This window comes from Peromyscus maniculatus, chromosome 1 (genome assembly GCF_049852395.1).
Source record: "Peromyscus maniculatus bairdii isolate BWxNUB_F1_BW_parent chromosome 1, HU_Pman_BW_mat_3.1, whole genome shotgun sequence".
Classification (NCBI taxonomy): Eukaryota; Metazoa; Chordata; class Mammalia; order Rodentia; family Cricetidae; genus Peromyscus; species Peromyscus maniculatus.
Genome location: NC_134852.1, coordinates 112,090,278 through 112,107,129, shown reverse-complemented (window position 1 = coordinate 112,107,129; position 16,852 = coordinate 112,090,278). Strand labels below are relative to the sequence as shown.

The 16,852-nt window shown below is 54.1% G+C and overlaps 1 protein-coding gene across 2 annotated transcripts; it reads left to right on the top strand.

The window, feature by feature from the left end:
• On the top strand, nt 1–12,397 carry Atg16l2 (autophagy related 16 like 2). 2 transcript variants are annotated; one of them, XM_006982122.4, is made up of 18 exons: nt 1–193; nt 1,895–1,994; nt 3,164–3,266; nt 5,113–5,186; nt 5,326–5,577; nt 5,785–5,850; nt 6,126–6,239; nt 7,348–7,410; nt 7,951–8,059; nt 8,436–8,541; nt 9,382–9,452; nt 9,711–9,782; nt 9,890–10,010; nt 10,293–10,398; nt 11,150–11,299; nt 11,457–11,504; nt 11,593–11,694; nt 11,897–12,397. In XM_006982122.4, the coding sequence occupies exons 1-18, from the start codon at nt 67–69 to the stop codon at nt 11,982–11,984; spliced, it is 1,872 nt and encodes a 623-aa protein (XP_006982184.1). In that variant the 5' UTR covers nt 1–66; the 3' UTR covers nt 11,985–12,397. The 2 variants fall into 2 exon arrangements, with proteins under 2 accessions (XP_006982184.1, XP_006982185.1); XM_006982123.4 differs by lacking the exon at nt 7,348–7,410.
• The last annotated feature ends 4,455 nt before the right edge of the window (nt 12,398–16,852 follow it).

The following is a 16,852-nucleotide window of genomic DNA, read 5'->3' as shown; positions in this document are numbered from 1 at the left end:
GGGAAGCCCCGCCCCCGAGCTCGGCTCCGGCGAGAGCTGTGCGCCGCGGCCGGGGACTGGGCGGCCATGGCGGGACCCGGCGCCCCCGGCGGTCCCTCCGCGCCCGCCGCCGTCTGGAAGCGCCACATCGTGCGGCAGCTGCGGCATCGGGACCGCACGCAGAAGACGCTCTTCCTGGAGCTCGTGCCGGCTTGTGAGTGCGCCCCGGGGGGACTCGGGGACGTCGGCCTTTGAGGAGATGCGGCTCCCCGCTCGGCGGGAGGGCTCGTCCCGCCGCTAGGCTGGTGACTCGGGGCAGCGGCGCTGTCTCGATTTCCCAGCCTTGCACCGGGAACCTGTTGACGCCCCTCTTCGTACTGACCAGGGTCCCTACCTGCCGTTTCCAGCCTGGGCGCTGCTTAGCCCTCAAGACTCAGCTCTGCCTCCCTTGAGCATCCTAGACATCAGCTCCGTCCCTCCGGGCTGGTTTCGCCCTTTACCGGCGGTCCCCATGGCAGGGCCTGGTCAGTCCGTTTGGTCCCCAAAGTGCAGTCAAGGAAGGCAGGCGTGGCCAGAGCAGCCATAGTGGCCGAAAGGAAGGAGCGAAACCCTGGTAGATTCTGCTACTGATAGGTTAATCCTGGCACAGGTTTGGGGAGCGCCTCGGTGCCTAGCGGATCCTAGGTGCTTCTTGTGCCGGCGGAGACAAGCCCTCATACAGTTATTTCTGGCCGGTTTGGTCAGGAGGGGGTGTGGCAGTTCAAGCCAAGATACACTGGAGTGCGTTTGTGTTTACTGCCTCTGGTCAACCGTGACTGTATGTTTGGGCTGGAAGTCTAACCACAGTCCCTGCTGCTTCTTCACTAGCTGCTAATTTTGATGCATCTATGCCATCAAACTTGTTTTCATGGAACTTGCCGGGGGCTGGCCTTCTCCCGGGGTTGTGTACCCACCTCTGTCTACCTCCAGGCAGCCTCAGTTCTCCAACTGCTCTGACGGGCAGTGGGACTGTTTGAGGGGGGAACCACCCCCAAGACCTCTATGGGAGTTGTAAGTTTGGGGAACTAGAGAGACCCAGGTCTGTGATATGGATAATTCAAGTCCTTAACCTCAGATTTCTTACTGGTAAATGAGGCTTATTATGACCTTGTATGGGGGTGGGGGTGGGGGTAGGGGGGCTGCGCCTTTAGAAGCCTTGGAGTCTGGGGTCGAGTTCTGAGTATTAGGTCAGGCCCAGGAACCTCAGTCAGGTCACAGTGAGGGAGGGAGAGGAAGATCTGCGCACGAGGTTTTCAACTCCAGTCTGCCCTGGAACTGGTTAAAAAAAAAAAAAAAAAAGCAGAAATGACTGGAAAGGGTGTGGGCGAGGGGGATCCAAGGTCAAACCACCTAACCTGGGAAGATTGTTAGATAATTGCTCAAGGACTTTCAATATTGACCTGGGGGAAGCTACTGGGTGGAAGTGAGAATTACTTAATTATAAACTCCGAGGCCTTGAAGGGGAAGTGTCTTACTGGAGGGACAGGCAGGTGTGCTTTCATGCTCTGGATTCAGACCTCTGGCCGAGATGGATTAATCTCCTTGCTTTCCTTCTGTCCTTTACCAAGTGTGACCTAGACGTCTCTGTCCCCAGCAGTGGTGGTCTTTCTGTCCTGGAGGGGACAGGTTCTCTCCTGGGGGGCGGGGGTGCTGGGGACCAATGCTGTGAGGAGGCTTCACCAGGCCAGTGCTGTGAGGAGGCTTCACCAGGCAGCTATCCACCCCCCAGGAAGGGCCAGAGCCCAGCCCCCAGCAGCTTCCCTATCCCAGGATCCTGGGCTTCTGTAGCCATCCTAGCCTGAGGTAACTTGTATGCCAGGTGTCTGCCGGCGAGTGTCTGCCTCTGCCACAGGCTTGTGCCCTCTCACATCCCCAGATAACCACCTCCTAGAGAAGGCTGAACTGCTAGCCAAGTTCTCAGAGAAGTTGAAGTCAGAGCCAGAGGATGTCACCTCCGCCCCGCATCAGGACTGCTGGTGAGTCTGTGTGAGTGATCACAGCCGGCTGCTTGTGCCTGCCTCTTTGTCTGCGCTTTGCTTTTGCTCTGCACAGCCCTGGCACCTCATCAGCCCGTGGCTGCTGGGGATGTGAGAGGGGACGGTAGACAGCCCCGTGAGTCCGTCCCCCCCCCCCCAGCTGGCTGCTTAGCATCTTCTTCCTAGGCTCTTCTCTTTCTGCGTTTGCCTCCTGTCCTATCCCGCAATCCTGTTTTCCCTTCTGTGTCTTTTCCCTCTCTGTTCCCTACCCGATAGCTACAAAGAGGGGCTTGCTACCCATTCCCAAGAGGGAGTGAATGTAAGAGGAGTAAGTGGGGGACAGAATGAGAAGAGTGTGTAGCCTCGGCAGGCTGACCCCGAACTCCTGGTTTCCTGTCCCCACCTCTCAGGGGTTGGGATTACAGGTGTGCACCACCGGACTACACATGCTATTTGTATGTGCATCTGTGGAGGCTGGAGGTTAACACTGTATGTCTTCCTTAATTACGTTTCACCTTAGTTTTTTGAGACAAGGTCTTGTACCGACCCTATAGTGAGCCGATTCAACTTCCCTAGCTCTGGTAAAGTGTGCCAGTTTTTTGTTTTTTGTTTTTCGAGACAGGGTTTCTCTGTGTAGTTTTGGTGCCTGTCCTGGATCTCGCTCTGTAGCCCAAGCTGGCCTTGAACTCACAGAGATCAGCCTGGCTCTACCTCCCGAGTGCTGGGATTAAAGATGTGTGCCACCGCCTCCTGGCCTCATGCCATGCCAGGTTTTTTAATGTAGGTGTTGGGGCCCAAACTCAGGTCCTCATTCTGGTGTGGCAAGCATTGTACCGAGTGAGCCATCCTTCCAACCCTGAGCTACTTTATACCGGGTCTTGTTATGTAGCTCATGCTGGTCTTGATCTCAGAATACGGTTTGGCCTCCTGAGTTCTGGGGAAGTGAGTAAGTGCCATTGTGCTTCTTTAGGGGTGTCACTGACAGGCATCCGAGGTCTGGACCATCCTGGAGCAGAGGGGTCCTGGACAGCTTATTTCTGAGACTGCCCTTTCTCTGATTGGCTTCTACCTACCCCAAGAGAAAGCTAATGGCTCCTGGAGCTTTTTATGGGGGGCACTCTTGGGGGACAGGGGGGAGAGGAGGGACCGTGAATTCTTCTTATTGTCAGGGGGGAGTTCTCCAGGCCTGCCTCTGACGGGGTCTCCTCAGCAGCCTCTCTGAGGATGATGTGGCAGCAGGAGGAGAAGGAGCTGCAGCTGGTCTGCGGTGAGGTAAGCGGGGTGGGGCCTGCGAATGGTGGGCCAGGGAGAGATGGTCCCCGGAAGCCGGCACTGAGTGAGTGGTCCTGCTTGTGTGGCAGTATCTGGGCCAGCGCGCCGCAACTTTATAGTCGCCGAGGAGTAGGATGGGGCTTCGAGGTGTGGACCCTGGACTCGAACCTTTACCCACACAAACCCACTTTCTGTGACTCTTCATTCATTCTCTCAACACCTATTTATCGACAATCCAGGGAACAGGGAGTGCGGCCATAAACAAGGCCTGGCCCCATGGGTTTCCATGGAGACCGAGGAGCCAGTAATCACATGTTTTTATAGCATGCCTCCTCACCTGCCCAAACACAAGGCGGGAGTAGGTTAGGAAGACACTGGAGAGCCCCTCCCCAGAGTGCTGTGTGGTTGTAATTTGAGAGTGGTGTGTGACATTATCGCGTGTAGGTTCGTGTAGCAATCAGGATATTGCAGTGCTTGTTTACAAGATCCCTTTCTTGCCACCCCTTTTTAGTCACACCCGAACATCGCTAATCCCTGGCCACCACTAATCTGTTTCTACCTCTGTCTACCATTTGAACTCTGAAAGCAAGTGACTGGTGAGGGAGGTGGAGATGGTAACTGGCTTTCTCAGTATTGAAAATGATGAGCTGGGGTGGCGGTGGCCCACACCTTTAATCCCAGCAGTCGGGAGGCAGAGACAGTCAGATCTCTGTGAGTTCGAGGCCAGCCTGATCTACAGAGTGAGTTCCAGGACAGGCTCCAAAGCTACACAAAGAAACCTTGTCTCGGAAAAGAAAAAAAAAAAGATAAACGTTATAATTGGCTTATGATGGAATGGGCGGTCCACCCTGCCTGTGCAGGGTCCCTCTCCAGGCCTCTCACACCAGGAGCTGTGTCAGGGCAGGTGAGCAGCCCTGGCTTGCTCCTCCGCCTCTGGGAAGAAAGGGTGAGGGACAAGTTAACAAGAAGAGCCAGCCCCCAGCTCCATCGTTTCCTGAGCCAGAGGCGTTCATGCTGGTCTCCTTGCCACACTGGTGGGCACAGCTTTGCCTCGGGAATCTGTTCTTCCCGGGATTTCAGCACCGAAAGGGGAGGAGGGGGCTGCACCCCTGCAGTTCTTCTTCGCTCTCCGCGGAAGGAGTGCTGAGGTATCCTCAGCCCACAGCTCCAGGATTGAGTCTGGGCGGTGTGCTCCTAATCTGCTCCTGTTCTTAGCCGTGGGTGGGTGCTACGGGCTGCCTGGGTTGGCCAGTGGTGGGGGATGGGCTAGGAAGCCAGGTGTTGGGAGTTGGGAACTAGAACTCACGTCCTGTGCAGCCCTGGGAACACCAGTGCTTTATACGGAGCATAATGTAGTTAGGTGGCCTGGGTTCGAGTCGTCAGGTCTGCCACTTAGCTGTGTGAGTTTGGATAAGTCACTTAACCCGTCAGCATCCTCATCTGCGGTATGAAAATGGGAGTGCTTCACTTGGGTGTGACGGAGATTGAAAGTTAGCTTGGGACGAGGCGCGACACAAGTGTAAGCTAATAGTCTGCCACTGAGTTCCTGATAGTAGTTCTGGCTTACCTTGTGATTAGGAACGCACTCCCCTGCCATTTTACAGGTAAGGAAATGGAGCAGATTCCTCTTGCAGCGGGTTAAATGTCTATCGCTGGGTCACAGCTAGGACTGACCGTTAGGAGTCAAACTCCAGAGTCCTGGGTCTGACAATTATCCCTTGAAGTGCGGGGCATCCTTATACAGGATCCCAACCTATCTCAGCCTGGGTGAGGAACGGGTGGGTAGCCGGGTGGTGGCTGGCTAGGTCCACCCTGGAGAGGCCCGCATGTCACCTGTCCTCCCCAGATGGCCTACCAGGTGGTGAAGAAGAGCGCAGCCCTAGACACCCTGCAGTCACAGCTGGAGGAGCGCCAGGGCAGGTGAGATGAGGGTCGGGAGCGGTCTTGCCTCAGGCGAGGGGATGGGAAGGGCCCCTAGAGCTTTCCCCTGGGTCCCCAAGCGCCCCCTAGACCTGTGGTTGGAGGTTAGAGGCCACCGCCTGATGTCTCCGCCCTGCAGGCTGGAAGCCCTGCAAGCCTGCGTGGTACAGCTAAGCGAGGCGCGGGCGCAGCAGTCCCGGCAGCTGGAGGAACTGCAGGCGGAGAACGCGGCGCAGAGAGAAGCCTACCGGGCGCTGCTAGAGCAAGCAGCACACCAGGAGGCCGCACTGCGCAGGCTCCAGGAGGAGGCACGGGACCTGCTGGAGCGGCTTGTGCAGCGTAAAGCGCGTGCCGCTGCCGAGTGCAATCTGCGTAATGAGCGAAGGGAGAGGTGAAGGCTCGGGGCCACGCCCCATCAGAAATAGGCCACGCCTCCGGGAGGCAGTGTGGACTCAACCTGGTTGAGACGACTGGGAATGGGGCGGGGCGGGGCGGGGCCCGGGGAGGTCAGGGCCTTCCATTGATCAGAAGGGACCCGCTTAAGTTGGGCCACTCCACCTGCAAAGCATCTCCTTTAGGATGCTTTTCTCTCTGCCAGGGCCAACCAAGCCCGGGTGTCCCAGGAGCTGAAGAGAGCGGCTAAGCGGACTGTGAGCATCAGCGAGTAAGAATGGGAAGGGAACAGGGATGACTCTGGTATAGGGTTGCAGCCCTGGGATGTGTTCACTACCTATAGTCTATCCACACCTCACTCCTGCCGGCCTGCAAGTGGCTACAGGTACACCTGGGTGCCTGTGTGCACAGGTCAGGTCCCTGGACAGGTGTAGAGATATGTGTGGTCATGGAAGCCAGTCCATGGCTCTTAGCTTACTTTTGTGTACTGCTGGGGCGGGGAGGGGTGGCCTTCTTTGGTCTTCCCAAGCTGCTTTTCTCTCCCAGGATCCCAAACACTCTAGAAGGTGGGACCAGGGAGGAGTCTGCGCCTCTGTCCCCTGTTGCTACACCCGAGTTCCTGGAGAGTGAGACTTGTGAGAAATGGAAGAGGCCTTTCAGGTGAGCATCCACGTACTCTCCTACCTCAGCTGGCTCCCACCCAGAAGGCTGCCCATGTCTTTTTCCAGGATCGGGGCCAGCTTTTGGAGAGGGCTGTGTACAGCCCAGTACTGTTCTGACCTCAGTGCCTGGAGGCAGGCAGTGTCACTCCATTCTCTACTTCCAAGAACCAGGGCTCTTAGGGTGAGCCATAAGGCTTATGAAAAAGTGTCACTGGGAGGAAAGTGGACAAGACCCAAGGCTCGGGTGTCCCAGGCTTGTGTGTGTAAGCACAGGAGTGCATGTGTGTGTCCGCACAGGGACATGAGCATGTGTGCAAGGTTAGTGAGCATATCTGAGTGCGAGCCTGTGTTAAAGCGTGTTCACACTTGAGCTATGACAGGAGTTTGAATCTTCAGGTGTCTCTCTGCTCAATCCCCATATATGGGGGGTCTCGTATAGCTTAGACTGACCTCAAACTCAATGTATAGTCAAGGATGACTTCAAACTCCTGGTCTTCCTCCCAATAGCTGGGATTAGGACATGCGCCAGCATATCTGGCTTCTGCCACATCTTGATTGGCTTGTCATTGGGCTGCCAGTCCTTCCCCATTTGCTGGCCTGAAGGCTCTTTTCCAGAAGTCTTTCCTTCAGGAACCTCTGTCCCTGGGAGAGTGAATGAACGGGAGCACCATGAAATGCCGGTTCCCCAAATTCTGGCAGCACTAATGGTCTAGATGTCTCAGCACAAACATTTACTTGGGTGTTTTGAGGGCTGCTCAGCGAGCTGGCGTTTCCCCACTCACTGTCTCAGCCTGGGAGCATCATTCTCTTCCTTAGCCCTCTCCACAGGCCGGGGCTCGGTGTCTCAGGAGCTTTTGTTGGTGAGCACCTGGGGAATGAGACTCTGTGTCATCTTGGTGGAGACGTGGGGAGGTGTTCATTGCCAAGAATCTCCTTCTTGGTTAATCTATGTCACGCCTCTCCTAGCTTTCAGTGAATCGAGTTCTGGTTCTTGCCTTGAGTGATCATGACCTCCTCAGGGGTCCCTCGTGAAATATAGGGATCAGTGACTGCTGGGTGGACCGCCATGAGCCAGGCTCTCAGTGTGCCTCTCCGTTCTGCCCCAGGTCTGCCTCGGCCACCTCTCTGACACTGTCCCGCTGTGTGGATGTGGTGAAGGGGCTGCTGGAGTAAGTGTGTGTGCTCATGTGTGAAGGGATTGGCACCCCCTGGAAGGCTCCCTGCGCCTAGCCTTGGTCTGTCCATCCATATGATGTCTGTCTGTCTGTGCATCTTGTTGGGCCCCACAGGCAGGATCTGGGTGGATAGCTCGAGACCAGCTCCTGATAACTATCTTCCAGGTTCGTAACACTGTCCTTATTCAGGGTCCTCACAGGGGACTAAGAGCACTAGCCCGAGGTTGATCAAGAACGCCCATTCAGTCGGGAAACTGAGGCTCGGAAATGTCTAAGATTTGTTCAGTTACTTAGCCTAGCAGTGGTAATGCCATGACCGGAATGCCAGCCAGCCTCAACGTTTCTTTGTACTTCCTACCTTGTCTTGTGTCTGCTCGTCTCTGCCCGCATCTCCACAGGGGTCAGGCTGGGTTGGGGACCTTGGGGAATGTCCCCGCCACCTGCCATGTCTGCTTCTTGTTGCTGCCTCAGGAGAGCTTCAAGTCCCCATGCTAGCAGGTTTTGCTGGATGCTTTCCTCTCCTCACCCCTGCAGCTTCAAGAAGAGGCGAGGTCACTCGGTGGGGGGTGCCCCTGAGCAGCGGTACCAAAGCATCCCTGTGTGTGTATCTGCCCAGATTCCTACCCAGGCTCAGGACGTCTTGGTAAGGAAGGAGCTGGGCCTCATGTCTGGGGTGCTAATGAGAATGTTCAAGGGCGGACCAAGTGGGCTGAGCAGGAGTTTGTCTGTAGCCTGTGGCGGGAGCCACACAGCATTTTACAGTAGAACACGGACTGGAGTGGGGTAGAGGCAGACACTCAGCATGAGGCGTGGGGCGGCAGGGGTCCAGGCATAGGTGGAAAGACCTGGTGGGGCCAAATGTGAAACTTAGGGTTTTCAGAGACCCCCCCCCCCCTCTCAAAGGGAGCTGCCAGGCCAGGAAGAGATGTGAAAAAGCCTGTGAGTGGACACAAAGAGGCATGCATGGGGAGGATCTGGGGTACCAACTCCTCCCCTCTTTTTTTTTTTTTTTTAAACAGGATGCCCATCTCTCTGAGGTCAATGCTGTTTGTTTTGGCCCCAACAGCAGCCTCCTGGCCACTGGAGGGGCTGACCGGCTCATCCACCTCTGGAATGTCGTGGGAGGTTAGAGCTCCGTCCTGAAAGTCAACCCAGCACTCTCCTGCAGACCCCATTCTCAGCTGGATCCTGGTTGGCCCTGGTCTTAGGCCTGTCCCCCCTGTCCCCTGCTGGGAGGAGTCTATGAACAGTGGCTAGAGAACTCTGAGGAAGAGGGAGACCTTGAGCTCTTGCTCTCAAGAAGCTCCTTGGGTTCAGTTCTGCAGGACAGGGAGGCCCAGCCCAGATGGCTGCTGTTGGAGGAGGTAGGGATACCTGATCCTTCCTGAAGGCACGTAGAGCCAAGTCTTGGGCAAGTCCCTGGGTCTACCAAACTACCTCCTTTTCATTTTTAGACAGGGTTTCATTATGTAGCCCTCGCTGGCCTGGAACTCACTAAGCAGACCAGGTTGGCCTCCTCCAACAGACCAGGTGCCTCTGCCTCCTCTGTGCTGGTATTAACTCTGTGCCAATGTGCCCAGAGTAGCTACATCCTATGCTCGGATCACTTAGGCTCCCGGAAATCAATGAGGTGGTCCACACTGACTGTCCACCTTGTTTTAGGATGTGTGCTCTGTAGGGACGGGGACCGAGCACCAACTCCTGAAGGCTTCCCAGAAGTGGGCCTGCAGCTAGGCTGGCCTGGCCTGCTCTGTGACCTAGGGACAGTCCCTCCTCTCTGGTCTTCTCTAGCAGTGTGACCTGCCTAGTTGTCCCTAGGGCTGTACAGCAGTTGGAGGAGGTGGCACTCTCCTCCCAGGCCAAGCCAGACCCAGCCACTCTGTCCTCTACTTCTTGTCCGGGGTCCCAGTTCCTCTATTTTGTAAGGCTAATAATCTCATCGACTATCCCTTCCCCTGCCTTCAGGTCGCCTGGAGGCTAACCAGACCCTCGAAGGAGCTGGTGGCAGCATCACCAGTGTGGATTTTGACCCCTCGGTAAGGAGACTTTGCCCCAGTGGCATGGATGTCACCTCAGTCTCTACACAGGGCAGTGGGGCCCTGGGGCCTGAGGGCACATTGTGGGTGTCTTAGAACCGACCCTGGAGGAGCTGCCCTCACCTCCATGGGCCATGGCTCTGCCCGCCTCAGTGACCGGGAAGCTTGGAGGCAGTCTCCCCTGGCTCTCTGGCCTGCAGCCCAATGCCTCTGTCAGGCCCACCATGGCCCAGGACCTCTCCTACTCCCTTTTTCTAGGGCTCCCAGGTTTTGGCAGCTACTTACAACCAGGCTGCCCAGCTCTGGAAGGTGGGGGAGACACAGTCCAAGGTGAGGCCTGGCTGGGGAGGCTCCCTAAGGGTTAAGGGTCATGCCTCGGGATTTGCAGAGTGGCTGTTTTGAGGGGTTGGCTTAATCTGTGCTTTCTGTGGGGACAGGAAACGTTGTCTGGACATAAGGACAAAGTGACAGCTGCCAAATTCAAGCTAACGAGGCATCAGGCAGTGACTGGGAGCCGAGACCGGACTGTGAAGGAATGGGACCTGGGCCGCGCCTACTGTGAGGCTCAGTCCCACTCGCCCCAGCTCCTAGTCACAGAGACCTTACCTTATTCTCTAGCGGTGGCTCCGGGGTTCATGTCATTGGGCCTCAAACCTCTAATGATTTCCCTTCTCTGTCACTCCCTGCTGCTCTCTTCCTGCTTTCGTGGTGACCTTGGTCTTTAGAGGTAGGGTGAGCCCTGGGCTGGGAAGGCCTGCACCCCAGTCTTGGAAGGAGACTGCTCACATTCAGTGGCTGCCGCTGGTTCTGAGACTCTCGGTTCTCCTCCTTGGCCCTCAGGTTCCAGGACCATCAATGTGCTTTCCTACTGTAATGACGTGGTGTGCGGGGACCACATCATCATCAGTGGCCACAATGACCAGAAGATCCGGTTCTGGGACAGCAGGTGACAGGCACGGGCTGTGGGTGGTAGGGGCCCTGAGTTCTTGTTCCTTTCTCTGGCTGTGGCAGGGTTGTGGAACCTTGGGGAAGTGTGCCAGCGGGTGGCTTCTGCTGGGCATGGTCTTTGAGGGTTCAGTGTGTCTGGGGAGCTGTGCCGCCTTCTTGGTGGCTCTCAAGTCAGCACCGAACTCTCCCCCAGGCCTTATAACCAACACAGACAAGCACCTTTTCCGTATTTAGCACCACATTTTAGTCAAAAACAGCAAAAAAGAATAGTTGGCTGACCAAAGCAGGGCTAGTGCTTTGTAGGTCTCTGCGGCCTCTCTTTTTGAGATTGCTCATCTGCCTGGGGTTGAACCAAGGGCTTTATATCTGCTAGAATGCTCCCAGCCTTTTTAGGTACTTATTTGGAGACAGGCTCTCAGTAAAGTTTTCCAGGCTGGCCTTGAACAAAGGATTCTCCTGCCTCAGCTGTGTTTACAGGCCTGTCACCACATCTGGTTAACACCGTTATTCCCAAGTGACCCAAACCTTCTAAGTGACCAAAGGCTCCAGCTCTCAAATCAGTCTCTCAATGGAAAGCTGACTGTAGTGGGAAGGGCCGGTAGTCCTGTCAGCCTCAGCCCCAGGGATCCAGGCCTGGGGTGCCTCTGGAATACATTAGCTGGGAAAGTGGCCACATACAGCCTGTCCGAAGTACCCTAGGATGCCTCTTCCTCATTCCTCTCTATCCCTATTCCCCTCCCTCCCGCCAGGGGCCCCCACTGCATCCAGGTCATCCCTGTACAGGGCCGGGTTACCTCCCTGAGCCTCAGCCACGACCAGCTGCATCTGCTTAGCTGTTCCCGAGACAATACACTCAAGGTCATCGACCTGCGAATCAGCAATATCCGACAGGTGTTCAGGTACTGGGCCTGTTGGGCCTCCCCTGTGCAAGGTCGTGGGGGGCACTCCCTGGTAGCCCCTCTAGACTAGGACCGGCCGGCCCCTTCTCACATCTGGAGGAGGACAGGCCCCCTGGAAGCAGCCTGCATTCTGACTCCAGCCCTGCTCTGTCCTCAGGGCGGATGGCTTCAAGTGCAGTTCTGACTGGACCAAAGCTGTGTTCAGGTGCGTCTGGGAGGGCATGCCTGTGTAGCCCGTGTGCGCGTGTCTGTACTTCTGAACCCCTTCTCATCTTCTGCTGTGACCTGTCCAGCCCTGACAGAGGCTATGCGCTGGCAGGCTCCTCAAATGGAGCCCTGTACATCTGGGATGTGGACACTGGGAAACTGGAGAGCAGCCTACAGGGACCCCACTGGTGAGCACACCACCACATGCATGCCTTCCACATGCGTTTGGGCCCATCGTTGCCACGGGCCTGGGAGCCCATTTTATAGATGAGGAAATGGTCTTAGGCTTAGCAAGGCTCCTCCAGCTGCCTAGGTCGGATGCTGAGGGGCAGAGTCAGGCTGCCCTCCTGCTCCTGCTGCCCTCCTGACGCCCGTCTTCCCTCTCTTCAGTGCCGCTGTCAACGCCGTGGCCTGGTGCTTCTCTGGGAACCACGTTGTGAGTGTGGACCAAGGCAGGAAGGTGGTGCTCTGGCACTAGGGGCACGGCTTCCCTGTCTGGATCGGAGCTGTGTTCTGAAGCCCGAAGCCAGAGAACAGCCTCTTTCTGATCTGGACTCCAGAGCTGCGCTTTGATTCAACTGTAGATGTTATGTGAGGGCTGGCAGGACCCGGCCTGTTTGTCTAAAATCAAAGTGTGAGCTAGGGATTACAATTTTTTAAAAGTCGCCGGGCAGCGGTGGTGCACGCCTTTAATCCCAGCACTCGGGAGGCAGAGCCAGGCGAATCTCTGTGAGTTCGAGGCCAGCCTGGACTACAGAGTGAGATCCAGGAAAGACGCAAAGCTACACAGAGAAACCCTGTCTTGAAAAGCAAAAAACAAAACAATTTTCTAAAAATCTCTATTTGTTTATTTTCCTCAAAGTGGGAAAAAACAAACAAACAAACAAACAACCTGTGTCTTGCCTCTTTGAAACATTTGGGGGGTACAGGGAAATTGGCTGTTCCAGTCTAACCGTGGAATAGCATTTAAAGGCCCAAGCAGGGGCAGGAAGAGCAGTAGCTCTTGGGGCTAGTAGACGGTCCTGGTGGAAAGGGCCCTAATAAGCTCGAGTGACATCAGAATCCTTGGCAGGAGGCCCTGCCTGAAGACTGGGACCATGACCTGGCCTGCATCCCACCTGGACCATAGGCTGCCTGCCTTCCGCCACTGTCTCCTCCCTTCCTCCGCCCCCAGTGACTGGGCTGCTGTCTGCTCCTCTCTACAGGTGCCTCACTCCTAGCCTTGTCCTCACCAGAAGCAGTTTCCCTAGCTTTTTGTTGTTGCTGTTTTGGACACGTCATGCTCTGTAACCCTGGCTAGTCAGGTACACATGTAATAGCTTAGAGTAGGCTCAGAGCCTAGGAAATGCGGCCTCAGCCTCAGTGCTGGGATGGCAGGCACTTACTGTCCCACACCACATCTACAGTGTCAGCATGGTCACAAGTCCAGCGCTTTGGTGTCCTACAGTGCTTCTTCCTCTGCCTTCAATGTCCTGTCCTTCCCATGGCAATTCAGGCTGTCTTTTGTCCCTTTATTGACAGCCTACCCTCACCTGCCAGCTGGGTAAGAGGCCTTTGTCCCTCACCTCCAGCTTGCCTCCCTTCTTAAACCTGGGAGCAAGTCTAAGAGTGGGAACAGTATTCCCTGCATCCAGGCCTGGCTCAAGCCACAGGAAGTGCCTCCTGAGTGGTCACAGTCTCTTGTTCAGCAAGTTCAACAGTCCAAAGTTCCGGGAATGGGGCATATCCACAGTTCAATCCTCACCCCTCAGTCTTGGCCCAGCTCTCAGTGGCCACTAGGGGTCACTAGTTGTCTGGTCAACAGTTTTGTTTTTTTCCTGGGAAAGGCCAACACTCCCAGTGGCCACCATTATTGAGGATGGCCCAGGCCTCAGCCTTGCTCTGCTCTCTGCAGCCTCGTTCCTCCCAACCACTTGTGATGGATCATGTTCTACACGAGAAGTGAGGCTTGACGGCTGCCATTCAGGTTCACACAGCTACTAACAGCCGAGCTGTTCCGCATCGCAGCCCTTTCTTTTGAAACATGGCCTATGTAGCCGAGTATGACAGTGAATGTGTGATTCTCCTGCCTGTGCCTCCACCTCCCAAGTGCTGGCATTACAGATGTATGGTCCCCTATGACTGAACCTCAGGGCTTTGTGTGGGTCAGGAAAGTGGTCTACCAACTATATCCTCAACCCACACCCTCTTTTTTTTTAAAAAAAAAAATTATTTTAGGTGTATGAGTATTTTGCCTGCGTGCAAGTGTGCTGTGTGTGTGCCTGGTGCCCACACAGGCCAGATTCCCTTAAACTGAAGTTATGGTTATGGATGAGCTGTCATGTGGGTGCTGGGATTAAACCTGGGTCCTCGGTAAGAGCAGCCAGTGCTCTTAACCTCTGAATCATTTCTCCAGCCCCTGCACCACAAAACCCCAATCTCTCAAGAGATAGGCTCCCAACTGGGCAGTGCTCCTCCACCAGGGTACACAGAGCTGTGCCTAACCTGACTCTCCCACGTGTTCTTCCATTTTCGACTCTGAGCGGAAGGTTAGGTGAGGCACATGCAGGGACACCAGAGTGAGTCCTGGGAGGCTGCTGCCAGACACACCATCTGAGCCAAGTCCCTCCAGATGTTTTTGCCATACCTCAAGTAGCAGTGAACCCTATTTTGATGACCCATATGAGTTACTCAGTAAATGTAAATCACTTCTGGGTACAGGGACCCTTCTGCCCCCCACCCCCACCCCCAGTTCCCCTGAGGGAGTTCATGTGAATCCCCAAGGAAGAGTCAGGGCCAGCAAGAGAGACCTCTAGGACTCCTAATAAAAACTGGAATGGCCTGTGCATGGAGAGAAACCGGAGAAGTGGCAGGAGTTTGCCTAAGGTTACAGCAGAACTACGTGAAAGGGACTTAGGCTTACTTGGTAGGGTGCTTGCTTAGCACGCAGAAAGCCCCATGTACGTTCAACTTCTTGTACCACATGAAACTGAGTATTGTATATTATGCCTGGAATCAACCAACACTCAGGCAAGAGGATCAGAAATTCAGTCATCCCGAGTTGGAGGCCAGCCTGGGCTACATGAGACTCTTCAAAAGATTTTAAAAAGAAGCCAAAACAAAACAAAACAAAAAAAATGGGTGAAGATTCTGATTCCCTTTGGCAAAAACTAGACTCAGGTTCAGTAGAGGGGCTGTCCTAATGTTGTGGAAGCTAGTTTGGCTTCTGCTCCCAATCCTCTCTATAAGTCTCAGGCAAGCCCAGTGGCTTCCTGGCTGTGTGTGTACCCCTCCATGGAGCTTCCCTCAGGGGCCGATCCACAGGTATGAGGACTGCTGCCTGAACTGCCCAGGCTCAAGCCTTACTGATCTTGAGACCCCAGGGATAAGAAACAAGTCCTGGTGTAGGGATCCTACTCTCCAGTCCTGGCTCAAGCTGGTTCTTGAGTCTCTCACAAGATGTGAGCCCCTCCAGTGCCCAGCAGGTGGCCTCTGGAGGAGTCCTGACCCCAGGTGTAAGCCCGTTTGTGAGATTCAGACATTCCACGGGTACCATCTCTGCTGGAAGTACATCCACTAGTCAAATCTTCATTTATACCTTACCTTATTTAATCCTAGATCTGAGGCAGTTTATATTATCTTCTCACTCCCAAGTTACAGATGAGGAAGTTGAGGGCTGAGACTGAGATCATGGCAGAAGGTGTCCACAGTTCTTTCCCTGCTCCTTACTGGTGTGTTTGGCACACAAGCCTGTGACCCTTGCTCACAAGATTCTTTCTATTATGCTTCAGGACAACATTTAAAAACATGTTCCCTGAACAGCACTCTCAGGAAAAGACATGAAAGAGTTCAATGTATTTTTTTGGCCACTGGGTCAATACACTCTGGTGTTCTTGTGGTTCTCGGCAGCTCGTGCTTTAACAAGACAAACCCAGCAAGGGTCCAGGGGGGAAACTAAACTGGTTATGTCAAGTTGCAGGATTGCAGGAAAAATTTCAATTCTCCATTTTCTGACATAAAATTTCTGTAATTTGGTTGTATTTCTGATGCATATTTATATTATACACCACCTTATACTAAATAAATGCAGAAGAGTTAGTGCCGCCAGACATTGTCACAGGCCATTCAAGAGAGAGCTGGGCAGTAATTAGAACCAAATCCTAGAGCTGTGGCTGCGACTGGTGCAGCCTGCGAGTGTCATTGCAATACAGAGCGCAATCATTGCCTTGTCTCCGGGGATGAGTCCAAGGACCTGAATTTTGTTTTTTTCTCTTGCCACCCCAGGAAATCCATGTCTATTTTCAAACATCATGAGCTTCTGTGTAGTTTCCTCCTGCATCTAGAATAATTCAACTGATCTAGAGGGAGAGTTTCATTGCATCCTTTTGGGTTTTTCAAGACAGGGTTTCTCCGTGTAGTTTTGGTACCTGTCCTGGATCTCACTCTGTAGACCAGGCTGGCTTCCAACCCACAGAGATCTGCCTGCCTCCGCTTCCCAAGTGCTGCGATTAGAGGCACCACCGCTGCCCGGCTCATTGCATCCTTTTTAAAGGTGGAGTGGTAGCAGCTGGGAGGGAAAGATGTCCCATTAGGTAGTGGCAGGGCTAAAGCCAGAAACATCCTCTGACTCTAACTTACGGACCTAGGCTTAGAGAGTCAGGGACCAGGTAATGAACAGTGAGTCTATGGGCTGATGGCTTGGTCAGTTCCTGTGACAAGGGAAGTCAACATGGAAGACACTGGGGTAGGTTGAAGACCACATCTCCAAGACTAGTGTCAGACTCGAAAGTGAGAGGTGATAGTGCAAATGGTGCTTGTAGCCTCCCTGTGCTACATACACACTTTGTGTCCTTCCTGGATCTAGGCTTCTTAGGCTGCAGGACACAGGATCAGTCCTCATAGCTGCCCCAAGTGGCTCAGCCAGGATTTAATAACCCATACCTGACTTGCAAGTCCATGTTGCTCCACATGCTGATGGTGGAAATGTAAATGGATGCAATTCTTTTGGAAGCCAATTTGCCAAAAATCTAACAAAAGTAAATATATACCCTTTCTGTCAAATTCTACATTTAGGAGTTTGCCTAATATTTACAATGGAACAAATTTATAAGGAAATATACACAGTGATGTTAGCTTCAATTTCCTAAAAGTGGCTAGAAACAACTCAAATGCCCTTCACTAAAGGAATGATTAAATGATTACACAGCCAAACAACTGAATATGGTGCAGCCATCAAAAAGAATGACAAAACGTGGCCGGTGAGAGGGCTCAGTGAGTAAAAGCTCTTGTTCAATCCTCAGAACCCACAGGGAAAAAAGCAGGATACAGTGGCACACATTTGTAACTTAGCACTTCTGTAAGATGGGT